Source organism: Cherax quadricarinatus, chromosome 28 (genome assembly GCF_038502225.1).
Source record: "Cherax quadricarinatus isolate ZL_2023a chromosome 28, ASM3850222v1, whole genome shotgun sequence".
NCBI classification, from domain to species: domain Eukaryota; kingdom Metazoa; phylum Arthropoda; class Malacostraca; order Decapoda; family Parastacidae; genus Cherax; species Cherax quadricarinatus.
In genome coordinates, this window is record NC_091319.1 from 3,021,284 (window position 1) to 3,036,283 (window position 15,000).

Below are 15,000 nucleotides of genomic sequence, written 5' to 3' on the forward strand. Positions count from 1 at the left end.
GTAATGAACTCACAAGTTACAAAGGTAATGAACTCACAAGTTACAAAGGTAATGAATACTGTAAGAATGGTTACGTTTATACATGGCTGCAATCATGAACAAATTTTAGAGTAATGAGCAACCACACTTCCACACCCGGTCACAACTGTAGTGAGTTATTGGTGGCAAATGTTGATTGCTGAGTCTCTCTCTCTCACACACACACACACACACACACATATCAAATTCATACACACACACACACACACACACACACACACACACACAAACTCTCATACACGCACACACACTCATATCACACACACTCATACACACACTCACACTCATACACACACACACTACATACACACACACACACAAACACACACACACACACTACACACATGCACACATGTGGTAATGCTTTATTTACAGCTAGCAAAGTCAGGGTATTTCCAGAATGGTCTGTAATATACCACTGTGGATAAAATACTTAGCCATTTCTTGAACACTTCTGAGTGAGTTGTTTCTAAATTCATTAATTTTATCGCACTCCAGTACATAATGACGCAGGGTGTGACAATAATCCATCTGGCAAAGTTTACATTTCGTTTGGTCTACATCTGGTGGTGGTGATTTAACCTGCCAAAGATACTTGTAACCCAGCCGGAGCCGGGCGGTAGTGACATCCAAGAGTCTGCTTATTTTGTTGGATGCACCATAGACATGTGGCTCCTCCTGCATGATAGAATGATGATAGATGGACTCACTGGTGTCAATCTCCCTGAGCCTTAAGACAGACAAGTGAGATTTGTACGTTACTCAGAGGGGACGTCCATCCAGATGCCTGATGTACGATGCTCGCTGTACGATGCTCGTTGTATGATGACTCGTACACCTCGCCCTTCCGCCTCTGACTTCTTCGGCTATACTTATCTCTTGCCCTTTTGAGTCCTCATTTACCACACTTATCACTTGTATACTGCTACTTTTATAATTTTCACTCCACTTTTGGTAAGTACCCTACTTATTTGTGATGACACCCAACCTGTTATGGCGGCCTACTCCCTCAGGCCTACTGCTGCCACCACCTCTGCTTATATATATTTATGTATACATATATATATCCCCTTTCTGGCTAGCTTGTTCACGCTGTGTGATACATCACATTTTGTCGTTACCACCCTCTCTTAATTCTATTTGGTCTTTCTCTTTAGTCACTCGCTTTGTACTTTGTATATATGTAACAATGTGGCAACAGGTGCCCACTAGGCCTCAACGAACTGGCACTTTGAAATTTTGTTGTATAATTTCAGGCTTTCTCTCGCCTTAACTTTATTTATTTTTTCTAACACATTGGTTATCACTTGTAGGGTTGTTCACTGACGTTGTCACTAACACTGGATGCTTCTAGCTGCTAAAAACACGCCCTAAAAGCACTAAGATCCTCGGAGCCTGGCGCTTGTGACCCACTACACTGTGTGTGTGTGTGTGTGTGTGTGTGTACCACATACATTGATAAACTCATCCCTTTTGATATCAACACACATTTTTGCCATTCTCTTTAATTCCTATTCTACGTTGCAACAAAATTCAACAACAAAACAACAAATAACTTGATGCATCGAACAACAATAGTTCTGTTTGAAAACAATCTATTTTCGAAAAGTCAGCAGATATTGTCTCGGAAGGAAATGGTATATTTGAGTTTGTTTCCCTTGCTGATGTCGAATGCAAATCACAAATGCGGATAATAATGAGATTAATCCGTCCCTGTCTCACAGCTGATCCCTTCGAGAGATCAAGAATAATAGCTGTTTTAACATCTCCCAACAGCCAATGTCACTCTTACGTTAATGACTTTTGCTCATTAACCTCTGTTATTGAGACATTTAGTATTCTGAGAAGAATCCCAGAGTGGAAATCTTTATATATATATATATATATATATATATATATATATATATATATATATATATATATATATATATATATATATATATATATATATATATATATATATATAAATGTCGTGCCGAATATGTAAAACTGGTCAATTAGCAAGAACTCATTTAAAATTAAGTCGTTTCTAAAATTTTCTCTTATACGTTTAAAGATGCATGTATTTTTTTCATTAATGTTAATGGAAAAATTTTTAATTTTGCACCAAAAGAATCTTAGAAAACTTACCTAACCTTATTATAACAAGAACAATTTATTTTAGCCTAACACAGCTATATATATTTTAGATTTATTTACAATAATTTAATACTAAACAAACACAGTGAAATATATTTTTTTCGTTAGGTTCAGAATGATTTTGGCGAAATTATTGCATACACAAATTTTCACTTGTCCTATATGGCAAGATGAGCGTTGCTATTTAAGCCAAGATCGCAAGTTCTGCCTATTCGGCACGACATTATATATATATATATATATATAATGCGGAACAACCATGGGGAGAGATGAATGACAGTTCTAGGTCTTTTGTGTTGCAATCAACGCATCATCAGGAGCTTGCAATGTTGCGCTATCTAGGTCATTATTAAATATTTAATGTCGATAGACTTTTATATGCTTGTTGGGTTCCAGACACATCGATACCACCAGGGACCCAAGGGCAGTCACGTTCATGTTCCAGCGCCTCAGCGTGGCCATCTAGAAGGGAAATGCTTGCTGTACACTGGGCTCATCTCCGGCTTCAGAAGAGCTGGAGGAGATTCATAATCTATGATATATTGTACCAATATATTCATGTTTGTGTTATCTGTCAATGTATTCCATCTATTAATAAAGTTCACATAGAATATAGAATATAGGGGGTGGTAGGAGAAGAAAATATTCAAACAGCTCCGGGGAGAACCCTGAATTTTCCCTGAGGTACGTTTATTATCTTCTCTGAGGATGAGGGTCCCAAGTATAGTTCTAGGGGTGGTACCTCCCTATATATATATATATATATATATATATATATATATATATATATATATATATATATATATATATATAAATTTTTTTTACATAGGCATAAAAAGAAAATATCTTTTTACCCACTTACAATCGGTCAATTCACATTCTCCTTCTCTTCTATCCAAGCATAATATTCATGTTCTTCCTTCTAGTATTCCTGCATTCAACGTGAGAGCAGCAACAGGACCATTAATCTGAGTTCCACAGCTCGGTAACTGTGAGCTTGTCGAGGCTAAGTCACTAGGATACTGGAAGCAGTGTCAGGGGTCACAGGGTTGTATTCATTTTCAGCATCAACGAGAATAAGGGTAAATTATTTAATGTATGGTGTACGGTATATATTTTCGCCCCTATCCTTCCCACTATTTTAATTCTGTCCCCATTTTGTATTTGACTTTTATTATCTATTGGCTACGTTATATACGTTATTTGTTACGTACTGTTCAGTTTACGTTACTGAATGAGCTACTTTGCTTAATTTATAGGTTTCAGTAACATTATTATTCATCCAATATATAATTTTTGTTATACCGTATACTTGTATGATTTTCGTTATCAGTTATCCAGATTTCGTTATCAATTATGTTTTCTCCGTTATCAGTGAAATAAAGATTTTTAATGTGAGAATTATATAAGGATTTAAATTGTGAGAATTATATAAGGAGTTTTATAGTGAGAATTATATAAGGAGTTTTACTGTGAGAATTATGTACGGATTTTTATTGTGAGAATTATATAAGGATTTTTAGAATTATATAAGGATTTTTAGAATTATATATGGATTTTTAGAATTATATAAGGATTTTTAGAATTATATAAGGATTTTTAGAATTATATAAGGATTTTTAGAATTATATAAGGATTTTTAGAATTATATAAGGATTTTTAGAATTATATAAGGATTTTTAGAATTATATAAGGATTTTTAGAATTATATAAGGATTTTTAGAATTATATAAGGATTTTTAGAATTATATAAGGATTTTTAATGTGAGTTATATAAGGAATTTTAATGTGAGAATTATATAAGGGCATTTTATTATGAGAATTATATAAGGATTTTAAATGTGAGAATTACATAGGGACTTAAAATATGATAATGAAGAAGAATTAGCTTATTGAGACCTTTTATTAAATACGACGCAGCTGGATACCAAAATATTGTGTCAATGTTTCTGAGAGCTTCAGGGATTAATTATTTTTTTGTAAAGAGAATAATCTCGATAAAAAATACGATTAAGCTCCTTTTAGAAAGGTTTTCTCTGTTAACATAATGATCACTGTTGAGTTTAATGTTGATTGATTGCTTGATGATACTTGATGAGAATAATTAAGATGAATATGTATTGCTTGATTACGATGTTTTAAGTCTTTGTTGCTAGAGATACAGAACTATGTTCATGTAGTCTCGTATTTATTGGTGCTACAGTAGCAGAGCTGTGCTTATGTAGTCTCGTATATAAATTGTTGCTACAGATACAGAGCTATGCTCATGTAGTCTCGTCTTTATTTTTGCTACAGCAGCAGAGCTATGCTCATGTAGTCTCGTCTTTATTTTTGCTACAGCAGCAGAGCTATGCTCATGTAGTCTCGTCTTTATTTTTGCTACAGCAGCAGAGCTATGCTCATGTAGTCTCGTCTTTATTTTTGCTACAGCAGCAGAGCTATGCTCATGTAGTCTCGTCTTTATTATTGCTACAGCAGCAGAGCTATGCTCATGTAGTCTCGTCTTTATTTTTGCTACAGCAGCAGAGCTATGCTCATGTAGTCTCGTCTTTATTATTGCTACAGCAGCAGAGCTGTGCTCATGTAGCATGAGAACCGAGTCTACATTCCAGCTCGGTAGAACGAGAGTCTGAGTCCTGTAATAATAAAGGGTAAGTAATACCACTAAAAATAACATTCATAGTAATGATTTTAGAACTTTATTGACGATATGCGGCAAATAAAGTGGACACCAAAAAAAAAAAATATCAGCACGCAAGAGCGACATTAGCCAGACATATTGACCCAGAGAATAATATCATCAATGACACGAGAGTCGTTTTAAACATCCCTGATAATTTACTCCGGTTATGCAAATTTAGTATTTTATACGTAGCCTACACACACACACACACACACACACACACACACACACACACACACACACACACACACACACACATACACGCACACGCACACACACACACACACACACATACGTGACATAGTGGAGGCACGAACCACATATAGTTTTAAGACGAGGTGTGATAAAGCTCATGGAAAAGGGAGAGGACCTTGTAGCGATCAGTGAAGAGGCTTGGCCAGGAGCTATGATTCGACCCCTACAACCACAATTAGGCGAGTACAAATTAATGAGTACACACACATTATACAGCAAATTTTTTGAGTTAACGTGTGTGTGTGTGTGTGTGTGTGTGTGTGTGTGTGTGTGTAGCAGCATACTACATGCTCATATATGTTTGGTTGAGAGTGATAGAGGTGATATTTCCAGATACATGACATTCCATGGCTCAGTTGGCACTCGCCTAAAACAAGGAGAGCCCCAAAATTATGGACACGCATTACTCTGATGTCACCAGCGGTGCAGTGGACCAGTGGCACACTCCCTCCCACACACCATAGCACTTACAACGTTGTCCTTGTGTGAAAATGCAACGAAGGGAGAGAGAGAGAGAGAGAGAGAGAGAGAGAGAGAGGCAGAGACACAGGCAAAGGGAGAAAGCTGTTTATAAATGTTCTGTGTTTCTGAGTATATGATAACATTTAAAATGAGGATAGACGTGATAAGAGATAGAAGAAAGACTCTTTTAGCAACATTGTCAGGGAAGATAAGAACTTCCAGGAGAAGTCTCATTATTTTACCTATAAGATATTGTATTATATATATTGCATATATATAAAGCAATAAAATTGCAGTGACCAGGTGATATCACAATATACAAAACAATCATTAACAAAAATCTTAAAATTCAAAGAGTTTTCATGATATATATATATATATATATATATATATATATATATATATATATATATATATATATATATATATATATATATATATATATATATATATATATATATATATATTATATAAAGATCTACCCAGAGCAAAACGTTGTCACAGTGAAAACTTGTTCTCACAGTCGCCAGTACGATTTTGTATGCAAAACATAACCTGATAAAGATCAAAATAAAGAGAAGATCATGAAACAATCTCTGAGGCACTTGACAGCTGGAGGACGATGCTTGTTGGTCACCACAGCTGAAGCTGTCAAGTTTTAAGACGAACAAATCGCTGCGAGTTTCCCTTCGGTAAATCCAAGCCTCGGCCAGACTTAATTAATTCCTGCAGAGCTTACTAGTGTTAGGCAGCATTAAGCTGTAAAAGTTAGGTAAGGGATGGAAAGCTTAGGTTAGCTTGTTAGATCAGTTTTCGTGAACATTACACACACACACACACACACACACACACACACACACACACACACACACACACACACACACACACACACACACACACACACACACACACAAGTTGAAGATTGAAACACTTATGCAGAATATGGGAATCTTTATTCAGGAAACGTTTCGCCACACAGTGGCTTCATCAGTCCAATACAAAGAGGAAGGCGTAAGGAAGAGGAGGGTAGTATGAGGTAATCAGTCCCTCAGCCTGGAGTCGATGTGTTCAGTCCATCAATCTTGTAGAATGTACAGCATAGGGCGTAGACGCTGGATATACTGTAGTGAGGTGAGGTGAAGCAGGCGGAGGCGGGGTCATAGTGGTACCATCCACTAGTCGAAGTTGGTCTTCGTCCAAAGGTTGAACAAGTGTTGAAGAATTCTTTGTAACAAGATCCCATGATGCTGCAGTGTCTGACAGTTGTGATGAATGGTTTGAAAAACCGACAAGTTGAAGATTGAGACACTTATGCAGCATATGGGAATCTTTATTCGGAAACGTTTCGCACACAGTGGCTTTCATCAGTCCAATACAAAGAGGAAGGCGTAGGAGGGAGGTAGAAGTATGATGGTCCTCAAGGCCTGGAGTCGATGTAATTCAGTCCATCAATCTTGTAGAATGTAGTGGAGAGGTGAAGCAGGCAGGCGGGGTCATAGTGGTACCATCCACTGTGACCCCGCCTCCTGCTCACCTCACTACAGCATATAAGCCACGTCTACGGCCCTATGCTGTACATTCTACAAGATTGATGGACTGAACACATCGACTCCAGGCTGAGGGACTGATTATCTCATACTCCTCCTCTCCTTACGCCTTCCTCTTTGTATTGGACTGATGAAGCCACTGTGGCGAAACGTTTCTTGAATAAAGATTCCCATATGCTGCATAAGTGTCTCAATCTTCAACTTGTCGGTTTTTCAAACCATTCATCACACACACACAAAGTAATTCCTTGGTATCGGGAGTCTTATTAGGGAGATAAAATCCACTACTGTTACGTAAACAATTATTCGCAACTAGTCTCAGCGTTAACGTGTTCGATCATCAGAAACTCGACATAAAGAAAATCAATTACCTAATTTGATGATGTAACATGCTAATTCTGGAACTAGTATATGAGATGTTTCAAGTAGGATTACTGGTTTTCATATTCCAGCATGCAAGAAACGTGCTGTCACAGTTCAGATGATCCTCTCAACTGCAACATCCTCACCCTTCCTTCACAGCGCAAACACTGTAAATTCCACCTCCATGACTCAAGTCAGGCTAACCGATTAAAATATATACATAAGCAATATTTACAAAAAACAAGATCTGGCAAATCTGTCCCCGGTTACAATTCCTCTTCAACTGATATAAACGAAGTATGAAATACCAGTCGCCAAGAAGAGGTATGACCTGACTACCATCATCCACACTACCACCAGCAACTTAATTGTGTGTAGTGTGGTAGAGGCGTGCACTGGCTTGGGACTAATTTTGTTGGATTAAAGTTAAATTTGCGTTAAAGCATGTCAGCTTAGGTGCTGCTCTTGTCTCTTCTTACTAGTTACTCTGCAGGTGAGGGAGTAAACATGCGATTTCACTCAGGTAATAGTTGCTTTATTGATTTTTAATAGATAACAGGTTCAAAATAATGCAAAATATTGATCATTTATATTTTTATTACGAATAATAAATCTTCACATATGTTGATATTTATACATACACTATATATATATATATATATATATATATATATATATATATATATATATATATATATCTTACATCAAAATGTAACTTTATTGAGCAGAATATTTTTCTAACACTTAGATAATGCTAAAGTCATAAGAAAATATTATTTAATGATCATGATGGTTATAGAGGACAATGCTAAGAGTCAGATTAAAAATTGAGAGACACGTGGACACGGGGATACACAGTCGGACACGTGCTGTGCTGGTGGTGCGTGTCATACGTATCATTGTGGTTGCAGTTTTTGTTATGTGGTGATATGTACACTATGTAGTTGCCTATTTATGTTCACCTGTTTGTAGGTACAGGTGTCGAGTCTCGACTTCTGGCTCTGTCTCTCGCTGCTTGCCGGATTTACTCTTTCCTTTGTTTTCATACCTATACATAAAGCCATGTATGATGTCTGCCTCCACTGTTTCCTCTTTTCTGCGACTTATTTGTGTCTTCAACTTCCATCTGTGCCCCCGTGTACCCGTTCCCCACCTCTCGAACAATCTAACCCTTCGCATCCAGTCGAGTTTTCCGAGTATTTTGTATGTCGTTATCATGTTTCTCATCGTTCTTTTATCCACTAATATCGTCAGGATCAGTTTTTTAAGCCTCTCATATGTTATTTTAATGAAGTCTGGAACTAGTCTCGTTGTATGTCTCTGAATTTCCTCCATTTTCTTAGCATGCTTCTTTAGAGGAGGGTTCCATGCTGGTGATGATACTCAAGATAAGCTTGATTGATTTGTTGCATAAAGTACGTGAAATGACTGTTGAAATTCCTGAAGGCTGCTCCATGATTTGCCAAACAAGCATTCACTACAGACGTTATTGGCTCCAGCGATATGCATATTTCTAGGTCTTTCTTCCTGAGTGAGGTTTACAGACTCTGTCCCTCGAGTCTGTACTCAGTTTAAAGTCTTCTTGCCCATTTTTCTATTTTCTTAACCCTGTATTTTCTGGGGCTGAAGTCAGGCAGCTTATCTGACCAATTTTACAGTTTACATCCATTTGCAGACTTTCCTTTTCTTTATCGTTTTTTTATTTATCTCCTGATTGGTTTTAAAATATCAACAAAATAAAGGGATACGTCTGTCTCCATCTCTGCTGATAATTCACTTATTTATATTAGAAAGAGCACCGGTGCCAATACTGGTCGTCACAGAACCCTTCTTGTTAAAATTTCCTCCTTAGACACCTCTTCCCAGGCAATTATTCTATGTTTTCTCCCCATAAAGTGTTCTTTGAAACATAGCGAATTCTCTTTTATACTTGCATGCACTCACGTCTTTGACTATTTCTTGTGAGACACGGTGTCTAATGCCTTCTTGCTGTCCAAGAATATGCAATCCACCCAACGTTCTGGATCTCTCTCTCTCTCTCTCTCTCTCTCTCTCTCTCTCTCTCTCTCTCTCTCTCTCTCTCTCTCTCTCTCTCTCTCTCTCCCTCTCCTGTTTCACTTCTACCACTTTGTCATAGATCTCCAGTAGGTTTGCGAGATAAGATTTGCCTCTGTAAGTCCATGGTGGTTATTGTATATGCCACAACTTCACTCCAAGTGCTTCTTTACTCTTCTTCCGATCTCACCTTTGATCTTTGACCTGACATTCTCTAGCCTGACCTTAGGTTGCTCGTATGCTTTACTGATGACGCTGACGAAATAAGGACGCTACCAGAGCCTTTATTTACTCAATAAAATGATACTACACATTCTCTAAAATATCTTTCCTCCATGGCTACCACAAGACATATAAACAGATACTTTATACACCCACATTTCTCATTTCTCTGCCCTATATCTCCCATGAGAAAAAGATATTACCCTCCAAGGGTTATCTCTCCACCATGGCTACCATAAGAGATAGAGATACCGCCTCCTTCACCTTGTTATCTCTCCACCCTGGCAAAAATGAGGGAGAATTCTCTTTCTCGAGAGCGGCTCAGGAAGCCAGCTATGTTGGCACTGCCATACTTGTCACCGTCTGTTGTAACTTTCTCACCCATGCTACAGTAATGGGCGATAGGGGCACCTGCCTCATCCAGGGCAGGGGTAGTAGCGCTGGCATAACCACTCTTATGACCACTGATATAACCACTTTTATGACCCCTAGCGCAACCACTGTTGTGATTCCTACCACGAACACTACTTTAACGACCAGTATAATCTATTTTAGTACTAGTACGATCGCTATTATAGCTACTGGTACAACCACTATTGTAACTGCTAATACGACCACTATTATTACTACTTTCACGACCACTATTATTACTACTTTCACGACCACTATTATTACTATCACGAACACTGTTATTACTACTAGCACGACCACTATTGCAACTACTAGCACAACCACTATTATAACTATCAGTACAACCACCCTTATAGCTACTAGCACGCCCACTATCATAAATACCAGCAAAACCAGTAAATATTTTCAAACGGTATTTTCCATCACGATCTCTTCGTGAAGCGAACAGACATTATATTTCTCTTTAACGTCAAGTCCCCTGAACACATTATTTCAGGTACACGAATAATTATGAGACAACTTACATATACTCGTGGAAAAAATTGAAAGCTCTGTCATTTCTGCGCAGAGATGATAGTGTATGCGAACGATAACTTGTGAAAATTGTTCTTGGATTGAAGTGTAACGAACACTGGTCGATGTAAAGCGAGAAATCACTCGGAAATATATAGATAGAAGAGGTTCGGATGTTTTCGACTTCAGTTAGAGACCGTCTTCATATACTGAAAGGAGTTTTATGACTCTAATTTTTCATGCCAAAGGCTTCAGTTATTTGGTATATATTTTTGAGAAATAACTCTCACATTTGCAAAACCCTCTGGCTCCGATGGTAGTGCAGTTTTATGTTTAGCGTAAGTCAATGCCTCTGACACACGTACAGGAAAAAGCAATCAGCGAAATCGAATAATCGGGAAGAGATACGTAGTGTTGAGCTCCTCCTATCAAGAAAAATCCTATATAACCCTCCTCGATCCTGCTACATGAAGTGTAGAATATCTTATACGTAATATCTTCCGCGTGTCACATCCTTCAGTTCTCGACTACCAGTTTCCTTCATCTATTGACAGCATCCTCCCTTGCCCATAATTAATTTTGGATTTTCCGACGAAGTTCCGGATATAATTTATGTTGCAGGAATGAGAGTGAATGTGTTTCGTTTTTTGTAGTGTCGTTCTGCTTTGATGGGAGACGGTCAGCGTGTTAAAAAATGAATTCTGGTTCGTGTCATGCTGGATGAAGTGGATCAGACTCCCTAGGGAAGAGACGTAACTTGGAGATGTTGTCTCCACACCTGGAGGTCTGATGAGGTCTCTATCTCACCACCACTTCAGATTCTGAAGTCTCTCTCTCTCTCTCTCTTATATTGAGACATCAGTGAAGGAACATTGTTATTGAACGTCGCTACTGATGGTCCTGCCCGAGTGAAGTCAGCAGTCAGGTAGTGACCTCTTGTGGCGAGTGACGTCAGCTGTCAGGCAGTGACCTCTTGTGGTGAATGAAGTCAGATGAATTCATGTAATAATATAAATCATCATCTTGTAGACATATTTACAATTTAAGATCCACGTTATGCCATACATAAACCCTTCAGATTTATAATGGAGAAAAAAAATTGTTAAGGAAAGTATTAAAGAAAATCTCCTGCATAACTAACTCGCTTCAAAAAAGCTCATTAGTAAAGATTTTATTACTTATGTAAATTGTAATTTTATGCAAATTTAGGGAGTGCCTACTCAAGGCTGTTAAAAACGTTATATATATATATATATATATATATATATATATATATATATATATATATATATATATATATATAATAAAGCTCAATTACCGAATATGTAAAACTTGGATTCAGTTAGCAAGAACTCATTTAAAATTAAGTCCTTTCTAAAATTTTCTCTTATACGTTTAAAGATATATTTTTTTCATTAATGTTGATGTAAAAATTTATAATTTTTACACCAAAAGGAATTTAGAAAACTTACCTAACCTTATTATAACAAGAGCAATTTATTTTAGCCTAACCCAACTAAATATATTTTAGATTTGTTTACAATAATTTAATACTAAACAAACACAGTGAAATATATTTTTTCGTTAGGTTCAGAATGATTTTAAGAAATTATTGCATACACAAATTTTCAAATCTCCTATATGGCAAGATGAGTGTTAAGCTATTTAAGCCAAGATCACAAATTCTGCCTATTCGGCACAGATTGTTATATATTATATATATATATATATATATATATATATATATATATATATATATATATATATAGAGAGAGAGAGACTTCTATAGTCAATATTTTTGGGGGATTAAAGGATTCACGACAGGTGGCGAATAGGTTACATGCATCCTTTATGACGTTCATGTAGTCGGATAGTCTTTAGACTTAATCTAACAGTGTCTCTCTCCTTATCGATCTCTCTCTCGTACAAGACTCGCAGCAACTTTTATTTACGTACAACTGGCTTTGTGAGTTCCACACTTGTCACCTCTTGCATCGCTCTGTCGTGACACAGCATAGTGGTCTAGTGTGGCTATTACTTATAAAGCAGTAAGTCTTAACGCTTCAGCCAGACGCAGTTAGTTTACTCCTTGTTATAATTCTTTCTGGACATGTTTGTATCACGAGGCGACATTCCTGTCCTCGTTTTAGTCTCTTTGCAACTCAGGAACTCTTTCTGTATTTTGTAATTCCACTGTTGATTTGTGTTTTTCTTTCTATGGCTTCTTGACACTGTTTAGAATCTCCATCGTTTTAATTTTCTGTCACAATTTTCTGTCTTCATGAAATCTATTTCCTTTTCATATTCTCTTCTCTGCTTATTTATTTAACCTTCATTCATTTTTTCCTCTCCCACGTCTACCAAGTACTCTAAACTTACCCTTGTGTAATAATCCCTTATTGGAAGACCGTAATACATTTCTCATATGCCCGATGTACTGTAGATGAAGACCAGGAACAGTCGCGCTGGTACGAGCCCTCCTCGCATCCTTGTGGTTATGTTGCATCAAGACGTTTTACACTACTACCAATACTGTGTGTGTGTGTGTACCTACCCATTTGTGGCTGCTGGGGGTCGAGTATTAGCTCCTGGTCTTTCCTATATATATCAAACTGTGTGCGTGCTTACACGGTGAAGCGAGGAGGTTCACCCTTGTTCATTGGTGCCGTGTTCCCCTCTCAGGTACTAACGCGCTTACTTTCGCTATAAATGTACAGTACAACGTATACCTTTACATTGTATACATGTATACAAAGATCACTAATAATATATATATATATATATATATATATATATATATATATATATATATATATATATATATATATATATATATATATATATATATTGCACGAATTATCGAATTATCTAAATGAATGTAAGAATTACTGTTTGGAATATGACTTTGGTCATGAATCTATGAACAAAGACGTGACTCTATGAATTAAAGCCTTGCTATGAACTAAAGTATGACTCTATGAAGGAAAGCATGACTATGAACTAAAGTATGGCTCTGTTTAATGCGTGAATCTATGAACTTATGACTGAATCCGTAAACTTTGTGGAAATACTAGACCCAAGTTTCCACATGGCCAGTAAATGTCACTTTCTGGAATTTTTATGAATTCTCACTGCCAGATATGTGCCGTCCTCTGGAAAGTCTTGTACAACGAACAAAGTTTCCGTGAAATGCCAGTATAATGAACACATTTCCAGTGTTCGTCTTGGTGACGCAGGACAACAGTGTAATGCTTTATTTCCAGCTCACGATTTAGGAATGTCAATTGTATTCAGAACCTGTCTGGTATTGCACGGAGAGAAGATTGTCTGATGGCCCCTTCAGGGTCCTGAAGGGGCCTGAAGGTGGCTAAAAAAAGCACCAGTGAGCTGGAACTTGTGTCTGAATGTCCTCCCTTTTTTTTCCAATGGGTCGGAAGTTAGATACACCTGATAGGTTATCTGAATGTAGCTTCCTTCCTCTGTCTTGAGCAGCAGCCACTCACAACTGAGTATCAGCGCACTGCAGGCGATCCACTTGCAGTAGTGAGTAGCTGTTGGAGTGTCATTGTTGGTGCTGCTTGGAGTGCGGGATGATACTCTCGTTGTCACTGCGAGACCACGATTCCACGGAACTTCTTGTACTGCTGTTCACTCGGCACAACTGCTGGTGTTGGAGATGTTGCTGCTTCTGCTGCTCCTGTTTCTGTTGCCACCCTGTTCCCCCTTGTTCCTCCTCCTCCTCCTCTTCCAGGCCCTGACTCAAAGGGCTGAAGCCCTCGTGATGACCAGAACCGAGGGCAGTCTTTGGAGAGTATGGATGGGCCTGGAGGCCCTTGGAACGCCGACTATAGCGAAGGGAGCTTCTAAGAGGTCCGTGTCCTCCTGCAGAAGCCCCGAAGGACCCTGTCCGTGGTGGAACCAGTGCTTCGTGGCCACCTGCTGACGTCCCAAAGGATCCCCCGCGAGGTGGGGCCAGAGGTCCGTGTCCGCCTGCCGACGACTCCAACGAACCCCCCCGATGGGACATGGACGACCGCTGGCGGCTTGACTGTCGCCGGAACGAGTAACGAACCTGTGGAGACGAAATATGCTGTTAGTAGCGGGTAATAACCAGTAAATGATAGTTAATGGAATAATGGCAATAGGAGTTTGATTTAATAATTAACTCGTTAGCAGCCGCGGGCAAGTATGGAGTAGAAATAATATTTATTTATTTATTGAGAGAGAGAGAGAGAGAGAGAGAGAGAGAGAGAGAGAGAGAGAGAGAGAGAGAGAGAGAGAGAGAGAGAGAGAGAGAGAGAGAGAGAGAGA

General features: G+C 38.0%; 2 protein-coding genes across 5 annotated transcripts in view; one reads left to right on the forward strand and one right to left on the reverse strand.

Moving 5' to 3' along the window:
- The window catches only part of LOC128693145 (uncharacterized), a 256,813-nt gene that overhangs the window by 41,820 nt on the left and 199,993 nt on the right, over positions 1-15,000 (forward strand). The window lies entirely within an intron of this gene.
- The window catches only part of CrzR (corazonin receptor), a 59,055-nt gene continuing 57,611 nt past the window's right edge, over positions 13,557-15,000 (reverse strand). The window contains exon 7 of the mRNA XM_053782732.2: positions 13,557-14,761. Within this exon, the coding sequence (XP_053638707.1) occupies positions 14,252-14,761 (510 nt within the window). The 3' untranslated portion in view covers positions 13,557-14,251. The remainder of the gene's footprint in view (positions 14,762-15,000) is intronic.